This window comes from Peromyscus maniculatus, chromosome 7 (assembly GCF_049852395.1).
Source record: "Peromyscus maniculatus bairdii isolate BWxNUB_F1_BW_parent chromosome 7, HU_Pman_BW_mat_3.1, whole genome shotgun sequence".
NCBI lineage: Eukaryota > Metazoa > Chordata > Mammalia > Rodentia > Cricetidae > Peromyscus > Peromyscus maniculatus.
Genome location: NC_134858.1, coordinates 48377794 through 48396085, shown reverse-complemented (window position 1 = coordinate 48396085; position 18292 = coordinate 48377794). Strand labels below are relative to the sequence as shown.

The window sequence follows — 18292 nt, the reverse complement described above, 5'->3', positions numbered from 1 at the left end:
ACTGCACTGAAATAGTTCATGACTTTTTAAACAAAACATTAACATAATCTAAAATAGCAATTTTTAAGATAGTATCTATAGAAAATAAAGTAGAAACTGAAATAATACTGTATCCAAAGAGAAGAGAAATGTCCGGATTAATGATAATCAGAGTCTAATAATTCATGAGTCACACTGTAGCTCTGGGCAGCACACTAATGAAGACTGAAACTTTCTCACTGTTCCTCTTGTGGTGTGAAGACCCCTTGAGCTTCTGTGGGCTTGAAAAATCCATCACAATGGAAAATCGGTCCACCTGAACATGAACCTCTGGGAATCTCTTTGGACAGGACTTCTTCCTGCTTTTCTTTACTATTGACCATCAGTTGCCAGTGGTATTCCAGGAAGGAAAAAAAGTTTGAAAAGTCTAGTTGATAGCAAAACCCATACATTTGGTCACAGAGAGAGCTTCCTTTTTCCAAAACGAGTAGCACAAGATCTGAAGATGTAAATAGTCAGCAGAGGGCATTTCACTTCCCCCACCACACACCCAGACAGGCTGCATGTCATAAAAAGAAGAGTCCTGAGGCTGCCATTTCAGCCAAAGATGCACAGCACACTGTTTGAAGCCAACAGGTTATACCCCACAGCCCCCTGGATGCACAATGCATCGGTGCTCATGCTCCACCAAGCTGAGAGAACGCAGGCCCCTACTGAGTTAAATAAGCGTGACACTCTGGTTTTCTCAATGAAGGCACAATAAAATCTCACTAAGGGAATATGCAAAATCATCAGCACCTATTTATTTAATAACCCCATGCAAACCACAGCACACATGCTACTCAACTAAGGAGCCAGTAGCCAGGTCCTAGTCATCAGTAACTTGTCTTTCAGTATAGCTTTAAAAGAGCCCATGTCCGATAGGTGTTTTCGGAGAGAAGACCCTTGCTTCAGCCATTGAGATTTCCCATGGGTCATCAGGCCAAGCAGCTAGCTCTGTTCTAAAAACTATGTAATATATAGGTTAAACACAGATTTATATTACCAGGAAACAATAGAACAGGTGTTCTCACATCTATAGGAGCCTTTCCATGTCAGCTTGACAGACTGCTCAAGCTTCAACTCACAACCAGTCGGACCTCAAGGCTACAACCACATAGGCCACCTTGGAAGATAAAAGCCACCTAGATGAGAAGGTCACAAGACACATACTAGCACTGATGACACTCTGAATCACTCCCAGTAACCACTGTGAATGTTTTCTTTCTCTGCTGGCGTTCAATATTATCAAAAAGAAAATAGAACTCATTAAGGAGAAAGACAACTAATACTCTCTTCACTTGTAGCAAAACCAAAGCAAATAATCGAACAATAGGACTTCAAGCCTGGGGCTAACGAACTTGCCCTAGCTTCTACTGAAAACAAAATCTGAAAAGTTGCTGACACTTTAATGTGAAGAGTCTTGTTTGTGTTGGTGGCCTGAGATAGCTGAGGTCTTCTGGGAAACATGAGCTCAGGTAGGCCACAGGCTTGTTCACATTCTTTTCGGAAATGCTACTGCAGGTGCCCTTCTTAGCGTGAAGTTCTCAAAGTTTTCACATTTGCTATTTTCATTTATGGACAATGGCTGATTTTTTTTTTCCAAACAGGAAGAGAGACTTTGTTCTTTGGCCAGAGAGACTTGACATACTAAAGAAAGATTTGCCTGCCCAATTTACACCAAATTTCCTTTTTTTTTTTTTTAATGTAAGTCAACAAAAAGATCCTGCATATATATGAATGTGGACTTTCTAGTCACTAATGCTTGAGACTCCATAGATGGGCATAATAAACATTCCATTTATATATTCTAGCAATCTAGATAATACTCAAAGCAAAGAAAAAAATAGAGGATGTGAAAGGGGCAAGGGTAGGGACATGACTGTATAAAAGTCGTTTAGAAGATCTGAGAGAAAATAGAACTGTACTTGAATTATGATATGATATTGCATGTAAGGCTGCTAGTGCAGTCAGGGAGGAAACAGAGGAATGTCTCTATCAAGAGATCCCAAAAATGGTGGTTGAGTCTGGCTAAGTCAGAGAAGAGGAAAGAATCAGTGGTTTTCTTCCCCTCCCTAAGCCCCCCCCCCCAGAAGCTCGTTCCTCCCCCACCGGTCCTCCAGTGTTTCACCATCAGCCACAGGTGAGCTCACTGGGGGAGCCCAAGGAGGCCTATAGTCACTAAGAGAGTCCTTAAACTTGGACAGGGCAAACCAAGGCAGGTGAGGAGCAGCCGCCGGGTGTTGTCTGACGCTGTCTAGGGTGACTGCAGTCATAGAACACCAGACCTCAGACCAAAGTTATCCAATAAGGACATGATGCTATCTCAAGAAAGCCATAGAGATCACAGCATGAACACCCAGGGTGGTCCCAACAGGCATTCCTCTCATTACATTAGATGTAAAAAGAAAACTCACAGCCCACCCTGACTTACCAAACTTCTGCCTAGGGCGTTTCTTCATGGAGGCTTTGAATTATAGGTATCCCACGCCATGGCCTCAGGCAAAGCCAGCCACGGGTCTCTGGTGTGGAGTCTTCTGTGTGGCGAGGTTCCTTGACTCTTTTCTCACAAACACTACTGTCCAGGATTCCTTTCCCCTGAGGCCCACTGTGCCTTCTATGCCACCTGCCCACCATCTTTCCAAATCTACTGTGGAGTAGCAGGTGCAGAAAGCTGCTGTAGACATCTTTGTGTGTACCCCCATTTAATGCTGAATGGACGGGTAGCAATAGTCTGTGTGCTTCCAGGTCATAATCTTAACTCCCAGAAATTCTGAAATCCTCGCCTATGTTCTCATGAAGTTCTGTGGTATAGTCCTCAGAGCCTCTGACACAAATGATTTCATGGGAGGCTGCACTACAACCTCTGAAACAAACAAAAGATGTAGTTTACTTTCCTTCCCTTCTACTGATGAAGAGGGTGACGCTTAGATATGTTCAACACATTGTGCAAGGACTGCATTCATCAGTAGAGGTGTTAGCAACCAAATCCAAGACCTCTGATTCCAACATAGCCCATTTTTGCCTCACCACGTACCTTCTTCTTGCCTCTATATGTCCCATTTTTTTTCTCTATGTGGCATTGAAGATCAGTCATCTAAAGGTCCCTAAGCCAACCCTAACCCTCCTTCCTCCAGTTGAAATACTGGCTTGGACCACATGAGCTTGTCTCTCTTGATGACCATTTTCCAAAGAAAATGGTGGTTTCCAGGTAATACAGCCCTCCACAAGAAACTTGCCAAAAAGTCTACTCACATGAGGAGTGACAAGAACCGAGAGACTCAATTCCTGGCAACGTTTTATTTTGGGTATTTTTCTACTGAAATGACAGCAAATAGGTCCACCTGAGAAACCAGCTGCATCTGCCCGCCTTTTATAGAAACTAGGGTCACCAGAGCAGAAAGGGTTCCTATCTCAGAGACACCACATCTCTGATTCAGGGCCAAGACCAAGAGACATCTGATAGACCATTTATCTAGCAAATACTTGTTGAGCAGATCAAACTAAGTCTCTGCCCTTGGGAACTTGCAGTCTACTCAGGTGGGATATGTAGACTTTAATGAAACAATCACACAAGCAAATCTAGAATTACAAGCTGTGATGAAGCTATTTCCGCTTCAGAACTGAAGAGTTCTGACTTCTGCTTCCACCTGACTCAGTAAGGCTTGAATGGGCAGCAAGTGTCTCTAGGGGCTGTATAAAGAGGATCAAGGCAAGAGGCATGACAGGCAGTTCTCTCTCCAGTGTAGAAACTGACCTGGAGTCGGTGGCTTGGGCCACACCATGAGTAGGAGTAAGAGAATGAGTCTCAGCCAAGACACTCAAAGGTGACAGACCCCGGGCGAAACCTCAGGATGTTTTTCCAATTGCTGTCTGCCCTTGGCTGATTAGCCCCACTGACTCATTATAGGATGAAAGTCAGCTGGGTGGTGGTGGTGCATGCCTTTAATCCCAGCACTTGAGAGGCAGAGGCAGACAGATTTCTGTGAGTTCAAGGCCAGCCTGGGCTACAGAGTGAGTTCCAGGAAAGGCTCCAAAGCTACACAGAGAAACCCTGTCACAAAAAAAAAAAAAAAGATGAAAGTCGTCTAGATTCAGTCTCAAGTGTTAATTTCTTTTATTTTTTCTTGTGTGTGCCTGTTTGTGAAGGATACAGGGGGTGAATATGTGTGTGTAGATACACACCAGAGGTTAACCTACATGTCATCTATTTGAGGTAGGGTCTCTCACTGGCCTAGAACTTGCTGATTCAGCTAGGATGACTAGCCAGGGGATCCCATCTTGTCTCAACCTTCCTAGCACTGGGATGACATGCACATGCCACCATGCCAGTTCTGGGGATCAAATTCAGTACTCATATTAGCATGGCAAGAACTTTACCAACTGAACTAGTTCCCCAGCCCTTAAGTGTCACTTTCTGAGACTCAAATTTGCAGTGACTTTTGAGTCAGTGTAGAGTTACCCTTGGTGGAATCATAGACCACCCCCATGTAGGGTGAACCTATTTCGATTGAAAGGGGAAGAAAAGTCCAGTGTCATGAAAAGTTCTTTTGCACTGAGATACAGTGGAGTACTGATTAGGACCTGGTAAACTTAGTGTGGAAAGCTTGCTACATGGCTTATTACTTGTGTGACCCTTAGCAAGTAAATCAATTGTGTAAGCCTCAGTTTCTCCACCTGTAAAATGAGAACAATATTGTCTGTCTCAAAGGGCTATCATGAAGATTATGTACGGACTGACATATAGGGTCTAATAATAGGTGCCAAGTCAAAAGTCACTATGACTCACCATGTCTTGTTGCATGCTGAGACTAAATGTCTGCACATACCCAGGACCCTGCTACCTACAAAGCCTGCCTCACTTTGTCTTTATCATGCTCCTGGAAGTCACCTTCAAGTACTGGGCCTGAAGTCCTCAAGGAAAACCTTATGGAGGAGACAGAGAAGCCAAGGATGGAAGGGGATTGACCAAACAACCCTAAACAGGAGACAAAAGCCACCAGACAAGTGGTCTGCTAATATATTTAAGGGCTTTTAGAGATGCCTCTGAGAATAAATACAATGGATATTTTTGAGTGCTAGCAATTAGGTGAGGGACAAAGTACAATGGCACGCCCTTGTCCTGACCTCAGATGCTAGCCACTCCTTAAGGAATCTGTACGTGTCTCGCAAACAGTAAGGACATAGGCACAGCTGAGGCTGGGTCGTGGATATTCCTTCAGTGGGTCTGGATAACTAGGAACACATATCACATGTGAAGTGTATATGTGGCTATGTATACAACATGGCATACAAATCTAGAAGGTGTAGAGGTTGTTTCACCTGTTAGAGCAAGGCAGATTCCTGGCTCACACATTGGACATTACCTCAACTTCACAGAGAGCAGCAGCCTCAAAGCAGAATGTGTGTGTGTCTGTGTGTGTGTGTCTGTGTGTGTGTATCTGTGTGTGTGTGTGTCTGTGTGTGTGTCTGTGTGTCAGTGTATGTAATGGCCTAACCTGAGAGCGCATGACCATCAATCCCACATTAAACCTACCCAACCTACTGCCAACCTAAATTCTATAGGGAAGCAACTCCATCAGGAGGGATACAGCAGACAAGAGGAATACATCTTTACTTATTAAATAAAGATCTGAATCTAGAATTATTGACTCTATCTGATATGGGTCAGGAAGAAAATCTGTGGTTAGGCAGCTTGAAGAGGCAGATGGATACTCAGGCATTAGCTTCTTGACTTAAACAATACCTAATTTTAGATTTCCAAAGGTAAAGAGAGTCTTACAAAAAGAAATTAATTTTTTTCACGAGGTCCTTGGTAAGGACTACTCTTTTCAAGGATTCAGCAGGGGTTATATTTAATGGTCGGTCCAACTGTCCAGTATCAAGGCTCATGAGTAGTAAAGGTTTTGGTCCACGTGTAAAAATAGTCCTGATAACTGCCTCATGAAGAAAAACATAACTTGTAGTAGAGATGAGCTTTTTTGACAGTTCTCAGGTTTACTAACCAGAGGCTCTAATGATATGGGAGACTACTTTATGAGGGACACTGGAAGAGTGGTTATTAGAATATCAAATCCGAGAAATATGTCACTAAGTCATTTTTAAAAGAAATTTCTTCCTCCCTTATTCACAAGAAACCCACATGACCTTCGCAGCTGTAAAGCTTCATGAAAATCAAGACAACATGCTTCCCAGTGACTCACTCTGCATGCCAAGAACCTGTGACTAGACATCAGGGCCCTGGGTCAAAGGAGTGAGGAACTGGTTAGAGCCCTTAAGAACTCTAGGACAAGATTAAGATTCCAGGCAAGAAAATCAGGACATAACAAGCAAGCCAAGCTCTGGGCATGTCCAACCCAGAGATACTTCATCTTGACATTGAAGTTAGGATCCCACAAGACATTTTATTTGAAGAGTGACTATCAACAACATTTATGTGCATCAGCCTAGACATCCTTGGATTTTTATTCCAATGCTAAGATGCTGCAATATTTCCCAGAGCCTAAGCAATGAACCTTATTATCATTACATGTCCTTCATGATCTACAAATGTCCCACGGCATCATCACTGATCCCACCTTTCCATTTGCTGGAGATAATTTATTTCATTGCTTCATTTCTCTAGGAGTTCCACCACTAGATTGGATGCCTGGATGAGTACACACACGCATAGCATAATGAAAAGATGATTGACTGTCTTTCTACACTTTTCTTTCTGAGCCGATCTTAAAACTTGTTATTTTCAGCACCTTTTCTCCCTCCTTTCTTTTTCAGCATCTCAACATTTGTCATTCCTAGCAGGTTTTAAGAATCTTTATTATCATCTCCCTTCTCAGTAAAAGCTTGATTCTTTCTCATAGATTAAAAGGTAATTCAGCTCTCCTGAATGGTGGTCGACCCCTTCTGGGCACCGGCACCTAGTCTGAGAACAATTCTGGCTTATGAGTCTTTGGCTGGCAGCTTTTCCCAGAAAGTACTACTAATGAAACCATTACTAAGAAAAAGAGGCAACACGTTGTTGTTTCGGTTTTCAGTATCATCGGTGCTATTTCTTGACCATTTCAAGTGTTGTTCTCCTCACAACCAACTTATAAATACCTCAGTACAAACTTGTGAATTAAAAAACAAATGCAAGCATACGCCCCATACTGCCTGATGAGGGTGGTAAGGAAGTCATGGACAAATGAGTCTCAAACTGATCAGCTTAGCCATCTGCATTGACCCTGATCCCTGAGTCCTATTATTAATTACAGGACCATGAATATGCACCCTGCCACTTCACAGGTAATGGCAAACTCACAAATTGTAATCTATAGTTAGCCTGCATAAACTCTGCCCTTAGCAAGAGAAAAATGATAATAGTAACAACTACTTATTGGGTGTTTACTTACTGCCAAGTGTGGTAGTAAACACCCACCACAGCCCATGAAGGAAGAACCACATCCTTGGTGTATACAGAAAGAGACGACACTTAACAGAACCACAACCAGTAAGGCATAGATCTCAAACTCATATCTGCTCGACCCTGAAGCTGATCTTTAAACTCCTACAAGCAAACAAAGCAGCAATATCCCTTTATGGCTCTAAATAAAACCCCACTCGCCAGAGCTTTCTCTCCAATAAGTCAACACATTGTGAATAAATCCTGAAGGTCTGAGCAACCGTCTGTGGGCCGCTGTATTTTATCTCACTGTTGGCCTTTATCTAACATGGAAAGCATTTGGCTTTCACCAAATGTATCTCCTAAGCTCTAGGAGGTAGCACAGCTTGGTGGCAGGAGACAAGGCAAGTCAATATTTTGGGTCTGCTCTAGATGAATTTTATCTCATAGGTAAGTTACTAATATAATACTTAAGCTTCAGTTTCTTCATCAATGAAGAACATCTTATAACAGGACCCACGTCATGGCATTTTTATGAGAAGTAGATGAAAGGGCACAAAGTGTGACAAAGACTGACATTATCACATCCAATGCCTGCTTGTGTCTTCATTTTTAACAGCCCTTGCACTGGCAATATGCCCATCTAAACAATTACGTTCTTCTTCCCTGCAGATGGAGTAGCCATGAGATCTCAAAAGGGGTTGTCTGTTAGGAGAAGGGACAGTAGTGAGGAAGATAGATAGATAGATAGATAGATAGATAGATAGATAGATAGATAGATAGATAGATAGATAGATTTCTTTTTCTTTCCCCAGCTCTTCTTTCAAGATTTGATGATCATCGATATGGTAGCTCAAGTTACAGTGACAATCAGGAAACTTTGAGGACAAAAGTCATAGGCCGAAGACATCAGAACAGAAAGACAAAACAAGCCAGAATATTGTTGGCAGTGCAGAGACTCCCACAGTGTCCTGGGAAGCCTGCTATGAACTTCTTTTATGTGATAAGTACAGTCTAGAATCTCACCTAAATTCCTATTATGTTACATCTCTATACTAGAAACCAAATGTCACCCAAACTGATCCAACAGAGAATTCACATTCTGAGTGGCACCAAGTAAGTGCCCTATACCCCACAGCTGCCATTTAACGCTATCAGAAGGACTGAGCACTTTCTGTTAATACTAGTACAGAGACCGTCAATTTCAACTACCAGTAATAGTTCAAGACCTGCACATTAAAATGATCTAGTAAGAAGAAATCTACTCATAACTCCTTAATCTCTAGAAGTTCCCCTATCGGATTAGAAATACAGAACACATGAATATATGTAAACATGAAATAATGAAAAGGCGATTAAAACATGTTCCTATTTCTAACTCTTTTGCCTCTCTCCTCTCTTTTCTATCTCAACATTTCCCAGGCCTAGAAAGTTTAAACTATTTATTCTAATATCATTTTCTAGTTCAAGTTGTGCTATGAAATGGGTATTAACTCCAGCCATAACCCATGAAAGGAAAACTATATCTTAATGGGTACATAATTCCTGTTCCTGGGGCAGAACTAGAAACTCTGGGTTGAGACCGAGGTATTGATATTCCTTAAATCTATCCTAAAAATGCCAGTATATAGCCAATGTTGAAAAGAACTGCTCCTTTCTATTAACTTAAGAACCTTTGTTTTAAAATGTTTTTTTTTTTAAATAGGGACATTAAAAAAAAAAAAACTCAGTGATTAGAGCCTAAATTGAGTCTCTTAGCTAGGAAAAGACTAGTGCCACAGTGCTTAGGTAGCTGGCTAAAAGGTCCCAAGCCTATTTGTCTATAGATTGGGAAGTATAATCCATGAATCATTAATGCAAGAATAATGCCTCTGTTCATAGCCCCACACTTCCAAGGCACAGGGGCTTCGGAGGAGGTTCTTTTATCCAAGGCATCTCTTATCAAGAAGTTATTCCTAAAAATGAGAAAACTAGAATAGTTACTAAGGATGCCATAAAGAGAAAGTTATCCTAACAATCATAATCAATTGTCCAACTTTGGTTTGGTTAGCTAGCAAGAGAAATTAGTGAACATCTTCATTTAACTGGAAATTAAACTACTGTAGGAGATTCAGAGTGGGGGGACCTGATACACCTGCTTTGTATTGGAAAGTTAAAAGCAAACATTCGCAGAACTTCTTAATGAATCAAACATCCACACTTTTAGTAAACAAGTGTAGACAACCTTGATTCATTTTTTCCTTCTTCATAAAAGAATAGATTTGAATGCATGAGTGGAAGGACCATTTTCAATACTTCTGAGTTGGTGAATATTAAGAATTAGGGATACATATTTGACATCTTTCTTTAGTAAATATAGGAAGACAAGGAAAATGTTCGCCATGGAAATCATTTGCTCTTTAACCAGTTAAACTGCATTTTTGTGTTGGGGAACACTGTTTTCCGGGTACTAGCATGGCTGTTCCCATTTCAATAAGAGCACCTGTGAGAATCCATGAGACCTTCACAAGGTTGAGCTTGTTCACAGTCTACCATAGAAGCAAAGGGGAAGAAAACTCATTGGACCCTCACCTGATCAGGCCAGCCACTCATTCCTGGCCCTGACCTTCCAGCTCTATGTCTTTCTTTCCCAGTGAGAGTTTGTGCTAGACTAAATTTTGAAGCAATAAAGACTAACTAAAGGGGGCTCTATTTCTGCAGATTTAGGGAAGTCATTACCCAGGCTAGAGTAGGAATTTTTGGTGATACAGATATTTGGAGTCACTCATGCTTTTGTAAATAAGCCATATAACCTCATAATTTCACCAACCTACACTTGGGTAGAATTGTGACTTTGGTTTGCCATTGGTTCTCAGTCTGTTCATATCTCCCTGGATAAAGACAATGCAACAGCCTGAGAGATGTGTATCTTCTCCAGTCTACCCCCACTTTGCCTGCATAAGGAACCTGTGAATTTACATCTCTCCTTCAGATCCCTCTTGTCGTTAGCAATAAGAACTCGGTGCATAAGCTTGGGAAGGGAAGGTCTTTACTGAGCTCATTAAGCAAAGCTGTGTCATATAGTGGAAACGTGAGAGGTTGTCTACATAGTTTAAATTACCTCCTGCTATAAATATATCTGAATTTGTGCATGAAATTTCAAAGTTTAAAAAATCACATGTATACCTCTTAGTCTCTTTAACCTAAAATATATATATATATATATATATATATATATATATATATATATATATATATATATATATTTCCTGGTTAGTGGAACCCTAGGGTAAATCCTAAAAGTAGATCTCATTATTAGTGAGAATTAAGAGTTCCTAATTATTAAACCTCTCTGATCTGTTAAACCTCTCTGATATGTTCCAGATGTCTGACAAAGGCACATGGGCATAATGATTTGGTAATAACTAGTTCCTGTTCCTAAGGTGCCCCTTGACTTAACTACAATGAAGACATGGCCAAGACCATGGGATCTGAGACAACTAGTCAATGCAAAGAAAAATCAGTTAACCCTGTTTTCACTATCACCCAGATCTTTCCCTAATATAAGAAACAATGATAAAAAATCTCATCTTCCAGTTTTTCCTCTTTCTAACAAGTGATATTGAATTTATTATACATTGTTCCATCACTTCTAGGAAGATTTTTCATCAATTAGACTTTTTGTCATTAACAAACTATCGACTGATGGGGAAATAAATGGGATGGAGATGCATGATGTGAAAGACACAAAAAATAAATAAAAAGAAAGTTAAAGAAAAACTATTGAATAAATTGATTGCATGCTTTATCTACCATTGATGTTAACACTGTACAAGCCCAAGATATTGAATAACCTGGGGAAATGAATGCCTCAAGTACCAGCCGGGCATCTAAGTCAAGAGGTGAGCAAACTTCTTCTATAAAGAGCCAGCTAGTCCCATAGAGTAACATTAACAGCTATACAGCTCTGCTGCTATAACAAAAGCAGCCCTGCAGAATATGCCAGTCAAGAAACATAGCTGTGTTCCAATAAAACTTTATTTACAAAGATAGACAGTAAGCCTGATTTGGCACACAAGCCATCTTAGCACACTTGTGTTGTACACCTTTGAAAAATGTTGCTGGACTCTATCCCCCAAAAATATTTTGTCTGGAACTCTTTAAAGTATAGGAAAAGATATAGGGGAGGGAAGTTGGCATAGCCTGAAGGGTCAGATAGGCTTATGGGACATTTAGAAGAAGGAGGGCATTAAATGACCACTGTGGCTGCTTATTGGACACATGAGTTCCACTTTGCCTACATTCTTTTTTTTTCCTAAGTTCAACCTTTCAATAAAAATTTACAACTAGATAAAATAATCTTCAGATTCTGGAAACTTTAGTAAGAGTTTAAAATATGGCCTTGAACACATTTTCCACTCCTGTAATGACGGCCACTTCCATTTGAAAATGTGTGGATCAAATTGTTTGAGAAGTTAATATTTCACACTTAAGCGAGTCAGTGCCTTGCTGAATTCAGCCTCTGAAACAGAGACCTGTGCACGCTGTGATGGCACAGGGTGATTTTATAGCATTTTCTTGATTTTTTTTTTTGACACTTTGAGCAAACTTAGGGTTTTAAAAGTTGCCAGACAGCTGGCATGTTAACTCAAGTGAAATTTAATTGTTACAGTTACATTTTATAATGGAGTGTTTTCTCTATCTTAAACTTTTAATGGCAATCATTGTAAGAATTGTGTCAACAGACGTTTAGCAAAGGAAGGGACATGTGGGTGGCGAGCAGATAAGAACAAAGTAGAATGACACATATGTATGAAGATACCATGATGAAACACATCACTTTGTATATTAATCTATTTTTTTTAATTTAGCAGAGGAAGAGCAAACTTTATGGAAACTGCTTAAATACAAAATATAATGTCCTATAACCAACAGTTAACATAAACCCCAAGCTGATGTCCCCAGCATGTACAGACAATATTGGCCAGAGGCAGGTACATGCTATCCTTTAATTCTCACGAAGTCTTTGTGAGGCAGGCATTCAAATGCCCGTGTTAAGAGTGAGAAGAGGTGAGATTTCTCAGCTGGAGAGCCAACTGTCAGAGTCAGCCCTGGCTCAGCCCAGGGCTCAAGCTGTTTCAAGCTGTTTGTGCTATGCTGCCCTAGTTGGTACGTGTCAGATCTCATCTACACGAGCTAGGGTGGACCAGGTCAGAGCCTGAGGAGAAAGTCTGCAGACAGACCAACTTCTTGATCCCGCTGACACCCAGGGCTGAGACCTCAAGGGGTCTACACCTCCATGTCAACAGGTCTGACTTTGTCCCACTGTTCTCCCGCCTTAACTCCTGTAGCCTGTGTTCACCATGAGTCCGCTAACAGGAGTCCGTGGGCCAAACCGGGAGGAGGGACCGCATGCACTAGGATTGTTTTCTTAACTCTTTCTTAACCCTAGGTACAGTCATTTCGGCTCATGCCTGAAGAGTGTTTTCTGAAAAAAGAAAGTGCCATTTCAGCACCTCCCACTGTCTGATTACAAATCCTGCCCTCTCAGGCTCTTTGATTCTCAGTGGGCTGATGGCACTGCCTTGATTTTACTGCTTTTCCCACAAGTCTTAGTCACTCAGGCGACCTTGGGTCCAGGGTAAAGGGATAAGTCTGGTGTACAAGGCCTTTCCTCGTTTCCTTCAAGGCCCCAAAGGACAGTTGACAAGAATCTTTACTTTGGCTCATCTGAGCACACTTCAGTTATGACACTGGTGAACTCACAATGTGGTCACTGTTCTAATGCATCCTGGTCTACTTGGCTGGCCCAGCAGTATGAGCAGTAAGCAAGCCTTCCAACAACTCAAAAAAAAAAAAAAAAAATCTGTTCATTTCTTATAAGGCACCGGGGAAGGAAAATATAGTGGGCAACAACAATGGGAGGCTATGGCAGCGCGTTCACTGTAGGCAAGCAGCCCATACCTCAGGGGCTAATGCCAAGTCAGAGCAATTGGCATCATTCTTGTGGCACTGTCAGCTTATTAAGAACCACTCTACACCGTGGGATTATTTTTACCCCCATTTTAAATATGCAAACTCTAAGAGTTTTTTTTTTTTTTTTTAATGAATGTGCTTGCACAAAACCCTAAGTAAGAAGGCATTAAAAGGCACTCGAAAGGCCCCAGAAGACATTAAGACCCATCTGCCTACATCCTTATAGCATTTCCAATGATGCTGGCTGCCACTCTGCTTCCAGAAGGATAAGGTTTTGCTCTGGTCACCTTCTGGTATGAGTCCCATGCTACCCAAACTAGAAGAGGTGGTTAAAACTCTCAAATCCAAATTAAAGTTCTTTTTTTTTATTTTTAAAAATGAAATCTCGCTGATATCAATGATAGGACTTTGTAAACTGCGAATTGTTTAAATTGCTCCTCTGAGTCACCTATGAATAACAAAATCAATTCCAAAGAACTTGAGATTGAGAAATAAAGAAAACAGTGAGTTGTTGATAATGTGACTATGTCACATTTTAATCAATGAAGTGGTATTTTCAGATTTTTTTTTAAATAAAACCCTCCAAAATGTCTTTTTCTTTTAATCTGGATTATCATATAAGTTTGATTGAGGAATGGTATACTTAAACTAATGAAAGGCATTTTAAGGAATTAATCATCTTACAAAGAAAGATAGGAAAATTTTTTTGATAATAGTTCTTATTTGAGGAAGTACGGGACTGACCCTTAACAAGGTTCAACTTTTGTGAGACTATTCAGTTGACTTTGTTTACCTCATGAAAGGAATGCTGTAGATAATGTCTGTATGGCTTCCATTATCAATAACACCCGATTCTTTTCAATCCACAGAACGGAAAATACAGTTCACAGTTGTTCCATTCAACTCCAGGGATAAAAATCAAGGTCAAAGATAAGCCCACGGGCCCTTTGCAGTGGAACAGGAAGCCAACCATGCCACAGAATAAGGAAGAGAGTGAATAGAGCCTGGAGGGAAGCAGAGAAGAGCTGCTTCCCACAACTGGGTTCCCATCGCATCCCAGCACATGCACGGGAGGGAACCACCTTTGGCAGAATTCAGCTAGAAAGAGACCCAGAGTCTCAACAACAAGCCAAAGAGCAGGTGTCCATGAAAGCGAAGGCCCTCACGTGAAGAACTGCTCCAAACCCGTATCATATGTGGTTTCCGTCTCATGAATCATAAACTGCCCTTTCCTACCTCGGTGATTCATGCACAGAACCGGAGATGCGATGAGCTGTCCCCACCTTGGGACACTCCTTCGTTCCCCCAGGTTGGAAAATGAGCATCACTGCTGACAGGCTGGTTTTGCCAGCAAACTCCAGCTCGCCCACCTCAGCCCTCCATGCTCCCTAGGCCCTGAACCTAGCCCCTGCGCCCCCATCACCTCCAATGGCTCTCCATTCCTGGCCCCTGCCTCTGCATACTTGACTCTGACAGCCGCAACCAAGCCACTTACATTTTTGCCAGAGCATGGCCTGTGACAGGATGTTGCCTTTTCTCTTTGAAGCAGACAGTTTGGCTTCTTTAATGTGACTGGGTGTGCTTTCCTCCCGTGGAACCACCGTTGACTCTGAGGCTGTTTCTTCGGCTTTTAAAAGGCCTGCGTTCCCGCTGAGTGCGGCCACGTCATCACATCCTCCCACCTCAGACGGGGCTGTGCTCTGTCTTCAGCAGCCCTGCCTGTCACCCCACTGTGTGCACCCACCCCCAAAAGCCCCCACTGGCTGAAGAGTGTTTTACACACAGAGCCAGACAGCTGGAAAAAAAAAACCCCACACAGCACAGGAGGCCATAGCCATGTGAACACAGCCAAAGAGAGCTGTGCAACCATAGAGTATGAGGGCCGGTATGGATACAAAGAGTGGACTCTGAGGTCAAGGGTCAGAGCCCCTTATGCGATTAGGGGTCCAAAAGACAATCTAGAAAACAGTGAGCTTTCTCTGGCACTCACATACAGTTCCACACTACCAGGCCTTTTGCAGGACTCGCCTCACCATGGGTGCCTGCTCAACGGGAAATGCGATTCCCAGGGGTCACCATTCTCAACATGGGAGGAAACACCTGTCCTCCCTTCAAGCCTCACTAAACAACCTCCTCGGCCTTTTGGTGTTGCTTTGCTGTTTATTCCACTTTGAAATTTAACGGCTCCTCCCCTTGCCCCAGTCCAGAGCAAAATGGCAAGATAGAATATTATTATTTAGATATAGGGGGGTAACTGGTTCAGACAGTTGATAGGTCCACAGAGAAGGGGGCCAATTCACTCAAACAAGAAAAGGAGATAATGAAGCTGGAGGAGATGTTCCAAGATGACTTGTAGATTTAGGAGGACCGGGGCTTCTCTCCTAGGGCCCCAGCATGACTAATGGAAGGCTTCTCAAGGGAAGAATACAGGATTTGTCCTCTGCGGGGCATCCAGTACGAAGACTGCCACCATGTATCTGAAACCCACATGCTCACAGACTCCATTCCAGTGACCCAGTTACTCTGGGGTCAAGGACATATAGTTATGACCCCTGGGGTAGTCCAGAGAACTTGGGGCTTTGCCTCCCATGGTGCCTCAGAATGATCTAACATATTCTGGGTCTGATCCTGCCATTCTCCAGCTTAAAAAGCCTTCACCTAAAGGACTATAGCTCAGTGATATCGCATCTGTTTGGCATGTGTAAGGCCTGGGGTTCAACCCCCAGTACCACCAGAAAATACCTTCTCCCTTTAGAAACAGAACCGAGATGCATAAAGCCTCTCACATTTGAACCATTGTCCCCCCCAGATGCATGCTCATTTTAGACTACCAGCCTCACCCCCTGCCTCTCTCTCCATATCCTCCCCATCTGAAGAGAACCCCTTCTTTCATCCAGACCCCACTCAAACAGCACCTTGGCACATGAAAGAATCGTGTGGCTCCCCGAAACTCCTGGCCTAGAAATGATCGGTCTCCCTTTCTCCGTTCTCAGAGCACGTTGTCTGCTGTTTACATGATGGTAACTATCATATAAACATCATATGATTCTATAGGCACCTCAAGGAGGCTTTCTCTTTGGGCTTTACTTATGACCGAGAGCATGCTCACCCCCAATAAAATGTCACCTAATGAAGTTATCAATTACAGCCTCTCATAGGTTGTTGGCTCGAAGGCTGGTCTGGAGGAAAAACAAAGAAGACTCCCCCCTGGATGAATTAACAGCCCTCACTCAAAAACCTCTGAGCTCAGTATGGTGAAGGGACCCAGCTGTAGGGACAGCATACCACAAGCTAGCCTAGTCTAGCAGGTGGTAGTGTCCTAGAGCCTTGGGCCTTACTGAGAAGTTTCCACCCATCAGGCCTGACTTAGCTCCAGGACATGTGAGTTCCCATCAATACGCTGCCACTCACTGCCTGTGTCCCCTTAAATATGCCACATAATGGTACTCATCTCAGTTTCTGTGTCTATAAATATAAATGAGTGGTTCTCCAGACATCTGGGACTCTTAAAGGGGATACAGACCCCAGCTAGGCATCTCCTACGTTGCTGCTCACATTTTGGTGATCTGTCTTATTCCAAGGCCATGAAATTAAGGTTGTTGTTATTTTGTTTTTTGTTTTCTAATTTGTCTCTCTACAGGCCCAGCATAATGAGCTCCAAGAAGCAATATAAATAACTACTTGCTATGGCAGTAGACTTCCTCACAGCAAAATTATAGATTCAGACAATGAGGAAATATTTGTAAAATAGTAAGGTGAACACTGAACCTGTCTCTTTAGAGCAAGCCAAACTGCCATTCAAATACTGTAGCCTAACAAAAATATCTTAGGGCCCACAAAGCCTCACATTAAAATTGCTCGTGGAGGAAGTATTCAAATGAAAAGTGCTACTTGGGAGGATATTTCAAGAAATGCGAGAACAAATACGTGGGTTAAGTTCATTACAGGCGTTTCCTTAAAACTGGGGAAAGAAAACTCCCCCAGAACAGGATATCATCAAACCTGCACAAGTCCAGAGAACACCATTTGTCCCCGTTATAGTTGATATTTAACGCTGTGGCGGACAGCCTAGAGGAACTCAGGAGGGCTTTCACTGCACTGGTATTTCTGCCGTACAAAGAGGAACCCAGAGGCCAAGCAGGCCTCATCTGAGGTGTGTGGGGCCAGAGGCACTTCACATTTCAGATCATTTTCAGAGTTTGGAACACTGGAACATAGAATGAACTACCTTGATATGAAGTCCAAGTTCATTTGTGCGCACATACATCATACACATACCCTGGAGGTAATTTTAGGCGATATTTTTAGTGTACCTGTGTTTATACTACAGTCTGTCACCTGAGTTCAGGGATGAAATTTTCCGCCTGCGGTGTCCTATCAGCATTCGAAAAGTTTGTGATTTGTGGACATTTTGGACTGGGGATTTTCATATCAGGAATGATCAACCTGAAAAATGATAGAGAAATTTAAGAGCTCAAGAGCAGAAAACAAGCCTTGGTGCAACGTGAAGTAAGGGGGGCCACCACCTTCATTCTTAATATAAAAACAGAAATAGTTTATCTTTAAGCCAGAAAAAATTAAATATCTCTATAGAAAATAAGAAAAGGATATTTTTGAAATATAGGAAACAGAAAACAGAAGTGCTAATAGTACAGTAATTATAATAAATATAAAAATATTATGTTCACTAGTTAAAAGAAATTTCTAAATTAATTTGAATATTTTAGAAGATCTAACAATATAATATCATATTTATGACCAAAAAAAGGACTGACAGGAAGTTTTCAAATAAAAAAATAATATAAACTAGATTCTGAAGCTATATGATGTCAACTTAAGAAAACTACAGGACATTTAACTCATAAACATACATTTAAAAATCCTAAATATTATTTGCATGATCCTATAGTATATTAAGAAATAATAATAACTCATAAT

General features: G+C 41.8%; 1 protein-coding gene across 4 annotated transcripts in view; it reads right to left on the bottom strand.

The window, feature by feature from the left end:
• Window positions 1-18292, bottom strand: part of Pou2af1 (POU class 2 homeobox associating factor 1) — a 68104-nt gene that overhangs the window by 9584 nt on the left and 40228 nt on the right. For 3 of the 4 annotated variants that reach the window (XM_042280924.2, XM_076575361.1, XM_076575362.1), the window contains exon 3: window positions 17693-17800. In XM_042280924.2, the coding sequence (XP_042136858.2) occupies window positions 17693-17738 (46 nt within the window). In that variant the 5' untranslated portion in view covers window positions 17739-17800. Of the gene's footprint in view, window positions 1-14849; window positions 15048-17692; window positions 17801-18292 lie in introns of those variants that run through there. The other variant, XM_076575363.1, reaches the window with a different exon arrangement.